The 13,942-nt window shown below is 41.5% G+C and overlaps 1 protein-coding gene across 1 annotated transcript; it reads left to right on the top strand.

Annotated features, from left to right (window-relative positions):
* The first annotated feature begins 275 nt into the window (after positions 1-275).
* On the top strand, positions 276-13,913 carry znf395b (zinc finger protein 395b). The gene is made up of 10 exons (XM_029425432.1): positions 276-488; positions 3,878-4,048; positions 5,006-5,196; positions 5,277-5,395; positions 6,446-6,645; positions 6,858-6,958; positions 8,039-8,333; positions 11,113-11,262; positions 11,438-11,544; positions 12,450-13,913. The coding sequence occupies exons 2-10, from the start codon at positions 3,938-3,940 to the stop codon at positions 12,559-12,561; spliced, it is 1,386 nt and encodes a 461-aa protein (XP_029281292.1). The 5' UTR covers positions 276-488; positions 3,878-3,937; the 3' UTR covers positions 12,562-13,913.
* The last annotated feature ends 29 nt before the right edge of the window (positions 13,914-13,942 follow it).

Here is a 13,942-nt window from a genome sequence, read left to right on the forward strand (position 1 = left end):
GATATTTGTAGCATCTTAATAAACTGTAGGGGAATTGTGTGGAAAAAAATATTTGTAATACCAATGAATGTTATGCTGAAAAATCTAATTGTGTATATGTTTATTTATCTATGTATTAAAGGCAGAATCCAAACATCAACATCTTTTCTAATGCTGATTGAGATGAACCAACACAGGTTTGTATGTGCCTGAGACAGACAGACAGACAGACAGAGAGTGAGGATGCTGCTGCTACTGCTCTGGTAACCCCTCACCTAGATCATCCTTTGTGCATGCACGGCGCGCTGGAGGTTGATATCTCTGCGCTCTGCCCAGCTGCCACCACCGGCATTGGTTCACCAAACATACACACGTAGGCGCGTATTCGACCAACCCCCTTTCCCCCGGCAGCAGACTGGAGAGCCGGCGAACGGCGGGACAGCCAGGCAGCAACGACCCGCTGCTGCAGCTCCGACAGGACGAAAAGGACAGAGGTCTCCACCAAACGAGTAAGTACGAGATATACTGTTTTCCTTCTATGCAGAGAGGCTTTTGTGTTGCAGCAAGCACAGTAAACATATAGTTTTCCTTCAGCGGGTGAGGGAGGGAGGGAGGGGGGTGTTTCTCCTGATCTCAATCTGCGTTGCCGGGTGGAGATCAGTGTTGTAGTTGAAGGATGATAAACTATGACTTCTATGCTAGGCTATTATCCTAAAGCACATCATAGAAACCACTATCAACGATCTTTATTCTATTCGTTTGGAAAAGTGTTAATTGCTAGATTTTAAGATCGTGTGCAACTCAAATTTGCAGTAGCGTACTTATAAGACGTATATATTATCGAATTAAATTGTAATGTATGGTATTAAAATGCGTGTACGCTCTTATTACGTGTGCATACATATGAGTTGCATTACATGTGACTACTACATCAGTCGGGGGATGACGTTATTGTTTTGTTAATTTTAGCAGCACTGTTTACAAACACTGCGTTTTCATCCTTCTGTTAATCTTCTCATTCTGTTGCATGATTGGTCATATTTGACTTTAGTGCGTCTTTAGTTCTCTTTTCGTTAAAAAAAAAAAAAAATTAAGGTTATTTTCAGCAGTATTCCCTCGTCCAGCTCCGTCCCCTGGCGAAACTCGTGTCTGAACACGTTGTCAGAAAGGAGGTGTGTACCTGAAAATCAGAGCTCAGCCAATGAGAGGCGGCTCCCCGCCCATATTCTGACACTTGTTTACTACTGAAGCCGGACGCTGATTGGTGCAACGGTAGGGGGAAATCGGGTTTTATGCTGCGTTCGAGGGCACAGAAAAGAATGGGAGAGTTGAACTTTATCGTTGAAAATACTGTCAGGCGAAGGGTTTTAAGTGGTAAACAACTTTAAAACTTGCACTGGTACTCCAGACCTCCACTTATTAGTTGGTTATTATATTGGTTGTAAATTCCTGTCATGGTTGGGTTATCAAAATGAACTACTGTTTTTTTGACACTCTTCTTTTTGACACATTTTAACACAATATAAGGAATATTTCAGAGCACAGCTGTGTTTATGTACTGAGTTATTTGACAGTTTATTGATGTGTCTGGTTTAATGTATTTTAATAATAATATTGATATCAATAATAAATACTAGAAGTATGTGATTAATAAATACAAACAGATAATAATCATCATCATAACCATATTAAACATTGATTTTATTATTGTTTAGGGCTACAACTAGACCAAATAACAAGCATGTTAGGAGCAAGTGAGAAACATTTCAGAAAGTAGTTCAAAGTGACATCTTGTTTTATATGTAATCTACAACAATTAAAAATGTGAAAATCCTCACATATGAGAATCGGAAAACAGAAAATATTTGGCATTTTTGCCACTAATCAAATAATTACTTTAGCTCTGTTTTTGTTATTGTTTTGTTTATTTATTTACTTGCTGTAGCATGTGGATATTATTTGAAATGTAGCACCTTTCTAGTCTCACGACCACTCAAGGCACATTTACACTACATGCCAACATTCACACACACATTCAAACACTGATGGCAGGGCTACTGTACAATGTGCCAAACAGCTCATCATCTAATCTAATGCTCATTCACACACGCTCACCTTTGGCTATACCTTTGGGAGCTATTTTGGGTTCTGTATCTTGCCAATGGACACTTCAGCATGCAGACTGGAGGAGCCGAACCGCCGATCTTACGATTAGTGGACTTTAATATATATTTTGATTATGGTCAGGACTATTCAGAAAACTCCCGTCATTGAGTTTGACAGCCTAAAAATAGCATAATACTTGAAACATAGTACATTTTGGATGGTGAATGTTGCAAAATCTCCGCTTTGAGCCATTCCACCATTTGATCGGCATTATTCCCTTGTGCCCTGAATGCAGCATTACCCCATTTTACCTCTATGGGCGACAGGCCACAGTGAATGTACCCAAACCTCAGACTACGTTTCTGGAACACCTAACTTTATTAGAATAGACAACAAGACTACAGCAATATTGTTGGTCCAGCAACCGTCTAAATCCACACAAGTCTGCGTTCACTTCAGATTCCTGCAATCCTTTTCAAATCCCCAGTGGTGTTTTTGCTCTGCACTGTCAGGCAGAGAGATGCAAGATGGAATGAGTGCATGTTTGTTTGCCCTCACCAGTTGGCAAAGCTGTCTTCTGTTTAGATCAGCATTTATGTTCATCAGTGAAAGCCTAATATTTATCATTTGATGCTATGGTTTATTCCGAGAATATTCTTTCTCTTTGTGAATAACCTTTATCATTCATCGATTAATGCTTTTAAGAAGGAAACTGTTCAAATATAACAACACAATGTATGGGGAATATTACATACTATATAGGTGATTTAAACAAACAGTTTAAAGGGGCACTTCATTGAGTTCGGTTTACACGTCAGGAGGAGAATCTGATGATGTCATCAGGGTTATCTTTGGCTTGATGTTTGAATGAAAGATGCTAATAAGTTGAATTGTTGGAAATGTAGGATCCAGTGTTTACTAGAGTCGTACCAGAGACTAAGGCTGCATTCACACCAAATCAGGCGTTGCTGCGATTAGTGCAGGGTTGTGTGGCAGTGTGGGTGTCACTTAATGGCCCATTTACGGCAAGCGATTGCGTAATGATATTTAATTTTTTCCGGATTCCCCTACTGTCCCAACTGCCACATAGCCCATACACACTACTGACATTTAAATTAATGGGAGTACTGAGTTTTTGCTGCAACGCCTGATTAAACGTGCAATATATAATTTCCTGCCACTAGGGGGCTCTCAATCAAAACAATAACGAAAGACGGCGTAGCGGATCATAGGAGTTTGTCATGCAGTCAGCTTCTTCCGATTAGGATTACTTCTGCTCCAAAACAAACGGCCTGGTGATTAAGTCTGGTAAAAACACTCAGCTCAGCTTGTTCCTCGGATAACTTAAGATCCAATCGTTCAAAAGGTTTTTATTGGGAGCCAAATTGTACGCAGAAGTCTCCTCCTCTCCAAGTGAGTAAAGCTGGTAAAAATACTGAACAAAGCAGCTTCACTTTAAAAATCAGTGTTTCTCTTGTGAATGGCGGTGCATTCGGGATAATGTAAGTATCCTATGTTACAACTAAATATGTAACATAGGTCTAATTATTTTTAAGCATATTAGTGTAGAAATATTACATATTGTATCTTTAAGAGTCAGGATATCTCAACCTCTGCTGCTTAGATTTTTCTATTTTTTTTATCTGGCTCATGTGAGTACCCTAACTTAATACAAGTGTAGTTGTTGGACTACTCCTTTAATAAGCAATTGTATGAAAATGTCGTTTCCGTAGAAACATTTGAAAATGCAGTCAACTATTTCTATTGGTTTAAATCTCATGTTGTTCCACAGGTTTGGTCTGCAGGGAGCTGTGACACTGTGTTGAGTCCCCTTATTGTGTGCAGCAGCACCATGGCAGCTATGGGACCTGAGGACAGAGCTGAAGCAGGGCCAGGCAGGACGGCAGTCTGCACATCTACAACGACCCACAACAGCACCGGGCCTGCCATGCAGCAGAATCTGGTGAGTAGACGGAGAGGGACGAGACTCACATTCATGTTAACTGAGACTTTCCATGCATTATATCAAAATCATTTAGTTTTATCTATCATCTATTCATTCGTTTACATTGTGGGTAAACACATTACGGGTCACCAGGATGCAATATGTTGGTTTGATGATGACGGAGGATGAACATTGCAGTAAGCAAAAAAAAAACCCGCCCCCGCCCACCAAAGTTTGCCCAAAGTGATAAAAAGGAAGATCTCCCACACTTGGATCATTATTTCCTCCCCCTATGTTAGAGATTATGTGCAGCCTGGTCAGAGGCTGGCACCCACATGCTTTTCATACTGTTATACCGGCAGATCTGTCTGCATGCAGGACGCCCCAGATGAACAGGAAATATTCTCTTCACTGCTCTTTTCATGGGAACAGAGACTCTCAGTTTCAGAGTGTAAACTGCCTAAACAAGTCGGGTTATTCTGTCCATGTCCATTCAGGGGAGACACTACAGATGAATAGGGTGAACATTTTAACTCATAGATATCACCATGAAACTTACCCAGTTGATTACTTACTTTAAGACAATTAGTTTTTAGATTACAGTTTCCTGAAACTGTTTGTTTATTTTTGAAAATGAGGCATTGTCTTATTTAATATGTGCTAATTTGGATACATTTCTCCATTACTCCATTAATCAGAAAAATCTGTCAACAGCCATAAGAAAAAATTCAGTCTTGCTATTTTTTTAGAAATACATGTTATAGAACTCAGCAGCAAATAGACAAAGTTAGTAAAATAAACACCGAAATGTGTTCGTTGTGTCTGAAAGAAGACACAATAACCCAAACTTATAATTCACTAGTGCATGAAGTGTCTCGCCTTAATCTACTGATTTGGAGCGTCGTGTTTGCACAAAAAACATAACTGTTGCAGATTTGAACTTGGAGCTCATTACTTCATTACTTCTATCCAAAGGTGTGTTCACAGAGGTGTGCCCAGGCTGAAACAACATTTGCAGAGAGTGGGCATCGGAAGATCAAGACATCAGTTCACCTGCCGCAGAGGGAGGCTGAGCGAGGCTGGAGCAACATGGCAGCGCCCCCTCAGACTGTGGGACCCACAACGCACCTCAGCAATGGGTCAGCTACTAGAGAGGCACCATATTGGTGAGAGATGGGTAACAGCTAGTGAGTGTGTGAGGGTCGACTTCGTCACACCAGAGTCTAAGGATATTTCTTGTATGCAGTTTCCGCAGCCCAGAGTCGGTGGAGATGGACGAGATCATGGCGGCCATGGTTCTGACCAGCCTGTCCTGCAGCCCCGTGGTGCAGAGCCCTCCACAAACAGATCCTGGACCTGGACCAGGTCTGTCTCATCTCACTAACACAGCCTCACCAGTGTCCCGCTATTTGCAGTTCCACTTTCTAATAGGTCTTCCTTTGAAATGGCTTTTAAGTTGTAACTGATGGCTTTATTAATGTTAACCAAACATTTATTAATGCTTGATACACAGTGTGGGGTCAGATAACTTTGGAATGAAGTCAGTTAATAAATACACATTTTTGTAATTAGTAGCCCATTAGATTACAAAATAATTCTAGTTTAATCGGAATACTTTTGGATTACTTCAAAATCAATCCTTGAAATGATTCCACCTTGTAAGAAATGGAAGCAGCCACAATAATACTTGGTCCACAAACATTGTAACAATAGAACTATTATCTAATTGCACTTTAAAATGTGCTCATTATACTATATTGTTTTGGAATCTGATTATGTAATCCCGATTACTCAATTTTGATTAAAGTAAGCAAAACTTTAGTGAGTTATAAAGTTTTTTTGTGTTCATATAACTTTTCTTCTGACCATCAGCATCTTTTTTTCCACTGTTCCCAATGAGAATAGAGCGTATGTGCTCTGCACCCAGGTTTTCTTTTTTTTTGAGTGCTCTGACTTTTTGGTCTGGCCGCTCCGAGCTCTTCTAGTTGAAAATCTCTGAACTGTTCAGGGAGGCGGCGGTGTCTCCCTGCCGGCACTTCTGTGCCAGAGAAAAACATTATACGGACGCTCAGCCTAAAATATAAATGAACAGGGAGCAGAGAAAGAGGAAGTCAAGAGAAGCTGTAACGATAGTAAACACATCACAACTTTGGCACCAGTGTGAGACACCTGCTGTTCTCTGTAGAATGGGCAGAGAGAGGAGCAGCCGTCCCAAATGTGTCTATTTTAGTCATAAAGGAACAGATACCTTTTCATCTCCAAACCATAACGCATATTTCACACAAAATGATTTTGCTGAGTATAAATCAAAATAACGACGGTGTCATGTTTACAGTGTTGAGAGGAAAATAGGTCATTTGGTGGGGTATAAAGGAGAAGAGGTCATTTCCGTAAACTTAACTTCCTGTTTTCCAGCCGGCTCAACATCGTCAGCTGACATGGAGTGCGGTGGCGGTGAGCTCTCTGACAGCGGCAGCAGCGGCTACTGGAGCTGGGACCACGGCAATGTGAGTCCCGCCCCCTCGCCGTCCGTCACTGAGATAGACAGCAGCCCCGATGAAGGCCTACAAATGGAACTGGAGCAGGGAGAGGAGCTTAATGCCAAAAAGCCAAAGGTACATAGCTGTATATGTTCCCTGAACAGTGTCGCTGCTAACCTCTAGCACCTTATGGTGGAAATCGCTGCCTCAGAAGCCTCTAGAATCAGCCAAGGAAGTATGTTATGTTTTCTCTCTGTACTTTGTGTCTTTCTGTGCACTTCTCTTTATGTCCCGTCCCACCTTCTCCCCTGTGCTTTACCTGTGCTGTGTTCTTCTCTCTCCCACAGAGCTCTTTCAGAAGTGTGTATCGGTGTCTGTGGCCCAGTTGTGGCAAGGTGCTCACGTCTTCAGTCGGAATAAAAAGACACATCCGTGTGCTGCATCTGGGGTGAGTTGCATGTACGTGTGCAATCAGTGGCATGCTTGTTAGTGATGCTTATTGCTTGAAATATTTCAATACTGGTGCTGATACAATTATGCTTTTTGTGATAATTTAGGGACTATATGAAAAGTGTTGTAATAGGGAAAGAGCTGACCCAAATAGTTGCAAAGGATAATTAATATTTTCTTTGAACCCGCCACCCTATGAAATCCAATATCTTCAAATAATAAAAAAGAATATAAAATAATACTTCAACCCTTATTGACTAAAAGAGACAAACAATTGTAATTGTAATAATAATCATCTGCTTGTTGTAATCATAATCTTTGGAATAGCCTCCACTCATTTGAAGAAGTCAAATCAGAAATCTCCAAATGTATGGCAAACATATCAAAAGTGTGTGTCCTGTTTATTCTAGCTGCTTTCTATATTTTAACTAGGAACCACTAAATGAACTACTAAACTACATAAATAAAGGCTTTTCGGCTTCCAACCCCTCGTATGACCTGTAATGTATGAACCTTGCAATGGCCAACAGAAAAGCCTTTTTTTATTGTTCATCTATATATATTTTTTAAGCATCATATCTTTCAAGGGATGGCTGAAATATATTGTATATCTGTCTTAGGAAACAACAGGTGTAATATTGGAAAACTGTATATTTAACTCTATCATCACTATTACTAAATTTTATTACTAAAATTGTTGTAGGTGATTTTATTATTATAGACGTAGGAATATCCCCGTTAGACATTCTAGTTCTTCAGCTTTGGAGCCACTCCTCCATTGTAGTCTGAGGTGTAGTGAAAACCAGACAGTTAAGCCTTTTAGAACATTTCTGAGCTGCAAAACAACATTAAATAAACAAGAGGGAATAAAATGTTCAGGTTGTGGAAGAGCTCTGACTTAGTTGCCGGAGTGATGAAACATATTTGAGATTTTGTATCTGGGCCACAGTAAGTGCTGCGTTCAGTAATGGTCCAAACAAACAACTCAATCTTTATACCCTACTTGTCTGTCCCCTCCATCTGCCAAACACACATGCACACCCACACACACATTTACACGCTCCTACCACACACACAGCAGTGGGTCAGATCAGTCCCAGAGAGAAGAAGACTTCTACTACACCAAGTTCTCCTGTGAGAGCGTGGACTCCAGCTCCGCTCCGGCTCCTTCCCAGCAGGCTCTGGGCCAGGCCTCGGCCTCTCATCTCAGCTGGGTGTCCTGCGGTTCTCCTCCGGCCTCAGGGGTCCAGATCCCCCCAGCTCACAGACCCAGGTCCAACTCCAGCTCCGGGCCGGGTCCGAGCAGGCCCAGTCCGCTCAGCCAGTCGGCCCCCAGCAGCTTCTGGCAGATCCACTCAGAGCATCTCTATCAGGTGGGTGCAGCAGTGTTGCTCTCAGTCTCTGAGGAGTTGTGTCACATATCGGCAGGAAAAGTGTCTTTTAAAGGGGACGTGTCATGCTCATTTCCAGGTTCAGACTTGTATTTTGGGTTTCTACTAGAACATGTTTTCATGCTTTAATGCTCTCTGTCTGAAACCGGGCCCATCTCTTTAAGCCCCCCTCCTCCTAAAAAAGCCCAGTCTGCTCTGATTGGCATGCGAGGAAAATGGCAAAGGTAGTTCTTGTCTTACATTTAAGAAAAAGTGTTATTTTCTTGTAGCAAGGTAACTAGTTAGCTTAGCTTAGCATAAAGACTGGAAACAAGGAAAGATCTGGCGTGGCTCTGTCCAAAGGTCACAAGAGCCATCTGCCAGCTAACGTTAACTCCAGGAAGTCACCACGACAGGACATTCAGTTTTTGTGCAGAATAAGAAAGCAATATATAACATATTAAGGAGTGAGCTTTAAAGGTGCTGGTAGGTGGATGCAGTTCAAGAAATGTGTCACTACTGTCATATTTTTCTTTTCTTTGAAATGGACCATTACGTAAAATATTCAAATGATGCCATGTTAAAATGTGTCACACCTTATAATGTGACCCGACCACAGCTAGTGAATATGTTTTGAATTATTACTTTTCTTTTTCATATGACTAACCAGATGATTCATCACACACCTAATATGATGTAATTGGTTCCAATTTCATCAGAGAAGACACTCAATGAGTCTAATATGAGATGGTTGTTTGAGATCAAATTGAGTTTTGGCTCAAAATACCTGTTTCAGTGTTGGCGTTTAAGATCCCTAATTTCAATGAATAATTGTTTAGTTCCCAGTATCTGAGTTCTTCTCAGGCGTGTTTCGTGGGCTGAAATAATTTGAGAGCGATGAAAGGAGGCAGCTCGGCCCTTGTTAGCATAAATGATTAAATGTCTGGCGTACATGTAGTGTGTGTGAATGCAGGAATTTATGATCTGATCATCACAGTTTCCTTTTGCAAAAATTCAATTTTAAAATGAAGTCAGGCTGTAAATGAAAACAGAAACTAATTCATTTTTTGCACCAAATATCCCAAAGGACATGATCTCCGTTTTATTGGAGTTTCTTTTACTGGGTTGTTGTGTTGTTTCATAGGTCCTCCTCACCCAGAGCCCCCATGCAGATACCCCTCTAACGAGCCAATGAGCAACACATTTGTTTATGCATCACAAAGCAGCACATTTCACTGGTGACCTGCATCTACCCTGTACCACTGAGCCTGTAAATGGATGCTTTGTGACAGTGAGAGAGTAAGCTGTCGGCTTGCCCGCGCCCCCAAGGAGACTAGACTCTCAGCAGCCTGTGAAAGGCAGAAAAGCACAACGTGAATTCTTCCAGTGTAGTTGTTCAGTGGTAACGACCCGATGTAAACATGCCCGCTATGGACTGAATCAACCTCAAAGCTCTCTGAAAGATGTCCCTAGCAAACTCTTGCATTTTTTCATGCGATACAGATTTGAAACTGTGTCCATTGTTGTACCATATTCGTCTTTTATTTCCTCGTGGATTCAGAAACCTAGTGTGGTCGTGCCTAAGCAAGAGTGTGGGTTGAATTGTGGGTCAGTGCTGCTGGGGGAGGAGTATTAGTCTGGGTGTCATGGCTGCTGACGGCTTGTGGCTTGAAATGCCTGAGCGCACCGCTGAACTCACACCAGCACGTTTTACTTTCTGATCTAGGCACACTGAATGTGACTCAGTGTTGACGCAGTGGATACTCAACAATATCATGTTTTCTTTTTTGGACATAAACGCAATCCAAACACTTTTTTAAAAGCTTTTCTGTCCCCACTGTGGGACGGGTTGGTCAGAAGGCAGTAGCATGTGCGAGTTCTGTGTTGCTCACGGAGGAGAAATAGGAAAGAGTGAATTAGAACAATTTTACAGTTAAAGTTTATTTCATGTTTGGCACTTTGGATGTTCTTGTTACAGCGACTGGATGGATTTAAACGTCATTCATTGATTATTTGTAACTATTTGGACAATTCAGCTGACGCAAAGACAACATTACTGTTTCAAGTTTGTGTAATGGAGTCGTGTGTCTGGAAGCCGACAGAGAGCCTTTGTCATTAATGGGAAATTGAAATGAAGGATTTGAATTGAATCAAGTTTTTATCATCACACATGTACACAGCACACACAGGGAAATGTATCTAACTGTATTCATCGGTTTCAGCAGTGATGAAATAATCACACCTCAGTGAACACGCTCATTTTCACCCCTTTTTTCCCCGGCGCGTTGAAGTGAACATTTGGGATTTGGACAATTATTATAATTTGGTAACGTACGAAACATACAATTATCACGCTCTCCTCAAAGCACCAGACTCCAGTCACACAACAGTCGTTTTAGCTCGCTGATCAACGTCGAGCTCTCTTTATTTAAACTCGACAGAAACAAAATATAACTCATCAAAAGCGTCTTTGTTCGTCTTTCCACTGTTCCAACAATCAGCACCTGTGCTTTGAGAGTTTGAAAGAGAGACTGAATAAGTTATAGATATGAAAAAGAAGTAACTAACATAACTGCTTTCTACTGTTTAGTAATCCTGTAAACAGAAAGGCATACTCGTCTTATGGCAATGTGAAAGGAGTCTAAAGCCTATTTTTCTGTATTCCCAAGTTTTAAAATAAAAAGAGTATTACCTGCTTTTGATATGAGCAGGTTGTCAGTCAGTTTAAGGACAAACAGATATGATGCATCACGTGTTGCCTCCTCTCTCCTGCTCCATACAGGCCTGCAGCCCGGTCCAGGTATCTGTGGCCCCCAGAAACCCCAGCTGCCAGGGTTGGACCCCCTCCGCCTCCGCCTCCGCCTCCACCTCCACCTCCACCTCCACCTCCGTCTCTGCCTCCGTCTCTGTGTCTGGCCACAGTAACACTCCAGTGGGTCTTCTGTCTTCATACGTGTCTGTTTGTGTACCTGCCTGTCACATTTGAATATTACACAATCCTAAATGTACTTAGATTAATTGTGTCGCAGCCATGCCTGCCACTGACCACATCTTCTTCCATGACTTCATTGTGCATTTGTACCTAATCTATAGTTGTGTCTCTTTAGGTGGTGAAACCTCGCTTTCGGTCGGTCAGCGTCGGGGAGCAGTGGCTCCAGCAGAACAGGCTTCAGCCTATAAGTGCATCGCCCTCCCGCACTCACTGCTCCTTCAGGTGAGGCATTAGCTGCTGAGTGATGAGGAGCATCAGATTAATAACTGTAATAAGTTGTTGTTGTTGTTGTTCCTCGATTGATTGAGCTGAACAAATAGGCTCGTGCTACTCCAACATTACTCTTGTGAGAAAACCTTTTATAGCTCCAGAAAACAAGAGAACCTTAAATGTAGTTGTTTCCCAATTCAACCCTGTGTATCAAAATGATTATTTTTCATTATTGATTCAACTGAAAATCATTTTTTTCAATCAGTCAATCAATCATTGGGTCTTTAAAATGTCAGACAATAGTCCAAAATGTCCATCACAATTTCCTAAAGACCAATGTGACGTCATCAAACGTCTTGTTTTGTGTGACTAACGAAAGACATTACATTTATTATCACACACGACAAGTACTCACAAACTGAAGGTTGGAACTGGGAAATATTCGGCATTTTTGCTTGAAAAATACCAAACTATTAAATAATGATCAAAATAGTTAATCGCTCCAATCAAAAGACCTGAAGAGTTTAGTGGCGAGGCGATGCTGTTGAGCTGTAGCCTTTGGGTAGTGACAGTTGAGATGTATAATGTGTGAATCACTGCAGATCACTATCAGGAAGGTGCCATACATTTTTAACATTAAGTGTAAATGAAACTTTATTGAGCTGGGTCCAGAACATCTTTCTGCTGTTAGAGTGGACCCCCCCACTTTCTGCTGTCTGCAAAGTCACATTTCCATGGCTGGTCAGGGAAGATAAAAGTGATTAAATCTACTCTTCATTTGTTATCACTCTATTTTCCCTCAGTCTCATCTACGTTTATAGAGTTTGATCACATCAAGCGTGTGTGGAGGCGCCCTTTCCTTTCTTGCTCCCTCACATCGCTTCTCGTCCACATGATTTGTGTCTTTACATCTGCAGGAAGGGTCGCGGGGAGGCCAAAAAGTGCCGCAAGGTGTACGGAGTGGAGCGCAAGGATCAATGGTGTACCGCCTGCCGCTGGAAAAAAGCCTGCCAACGCTTCCCCGACTAAAGACTGCTGTGTGATGGAGAGAGAGCATAAGAGAAGTGAATGAATGGATGAGTGATAAAAAGAGGATATAAATTAGGGCTTGAGAGCCATCGAAAAACAAAAACAGTTCTGTTTTTTACTTTCAGGCTACATCCACACAAATACATTATCGTTTTAAAAACACAAAACTTTTGCTACACTATCTCCTAGCGTACACACAACTCTGGTGTTTTTAAAACCCATAAAGCAGAGCTTCTGTAAATGTTGCTGAACCTTCTTTAGTTCCAAAACAGTCCGGGCGGAAACAGTCTTTTCAAAGCAATGATGCAGACGTCAGCTTCATGTTTGGGTCTTATCAGTCACGACATGTCCTTCCTCGATTCGGCACGTTCGATACGACATTGCCGTATGTGCTTTGCAACGACTCCCCATCTATGTTTTCTGCCTCCTTGACCGCCCTATACTCATGCGGTACTTTCAGTAACAGTTCAACCTCATCGTCGGTCCAAGCAAAGACATCTCTGGTCCTACTTTTCGCCATTGCTGTTCTTCCTCGTTGTACTTTCTGTAACTAAACAACTAACCTCACAGTAGAGAATCTGTTCCCTTGTTTACACCTGCACGCGCATACTCAGTGTACATGAATGGTCACGTGATATATACGTCTTCAGCCGCATTAGCATTGGTGGAGATTATTTCTGAAACGGTGCTAAAACGCTCGTGTGCATGGAGATGGTATTAGTGTGGATGTAGCCTCAGGCTTTTTGTTTCTTTCCTAAAGAAATGCAAAATGGAATTTTCTGTATCTTTGTAACTTGATCCTGAAAACTGAAGTCTGTGATGGTGCTAACTGTTGACTGACTTTGACCATGTGACGTGCTAAGCCTACAATACTCTCCTACTTCATCCAAAGGTCGTATAACTGCCCCTGTAGCTCCACTGTATTAGACTGCTACTTGGCTGTTTTCCTTATTCCAACCCTCTCTTCCAGTGGTTACACAGTGGTTATGATGTACATTATATTGTGTGCTTTGAGTTACGTATGAGTATTTTATACCTTCTTTTTTTTAACGTCTCGTTCCGCCCGTGTATTGGGCAGATTATTTTTTGGAATTTTCATGTTTTTTGGCACTTTGTTGGAATATAAACTCACACGAATAAGCTACATTTGGTTCGACTGAACCAAGTTCCTGTTTCCTTCCTGCCCATGTGTTGGCATACGACCAGTGTTAATGGTTTTATTCTTGAATCTGTGGAGTCATGGCAGTGGGACGACTAGCATTAGAGAAACAAGTTTGTAATAGCAATAAAAAAGAGAAAAGGCCTATTGTCAAACACAAATTAAAAAGCACTGATCATTTGAAATGTTGTTTTCTTCTTTTTTCCTTGGGCATGACAGTCC

The sequence above is a fragment of the Cottoperca gobio genome, chromosome 24 (genome assembly GCF_900634415.1).
Source record: "Cottoperca gobio chromosome 24, fCotGob3.1, whole genome shotgun sequence".
Classification (NCBI taxonomy): Eukaryota; Metazoa; Chordata; class Actinopteri; order Perciformes; family Bovichtidae; genus Cottoperca; species Cottoperca gobio.

What these genes read in the sequence shown, in the direction of transcription:
- znf395b (XM_029425432.1), top strand. Translation starts at nt 3,938, where the DNA reads ATGGCAGCTATGGGACCTGAGGACAGAGCTGAAGCAGGGCCAGGCAGG. An exon ending in CTGCCATGCAGCAGAATCTG is followed by an intron (nt 4,049 to 5,005) that starts GTGAGTAGACGG and finishes TTCTATCCAAAG; the next exon opens with GTGTGTTCACAGAGGTGTGC. An exon ending in CGCACTCACTGCTCCTTCAG is followed by an intron (nt 11,545 to 12,449) that starts GTGAGGCATTAG and finishes TTACATCTGCAG; the next exon opens with GAAGGGTCGCGGGGAGGCCA.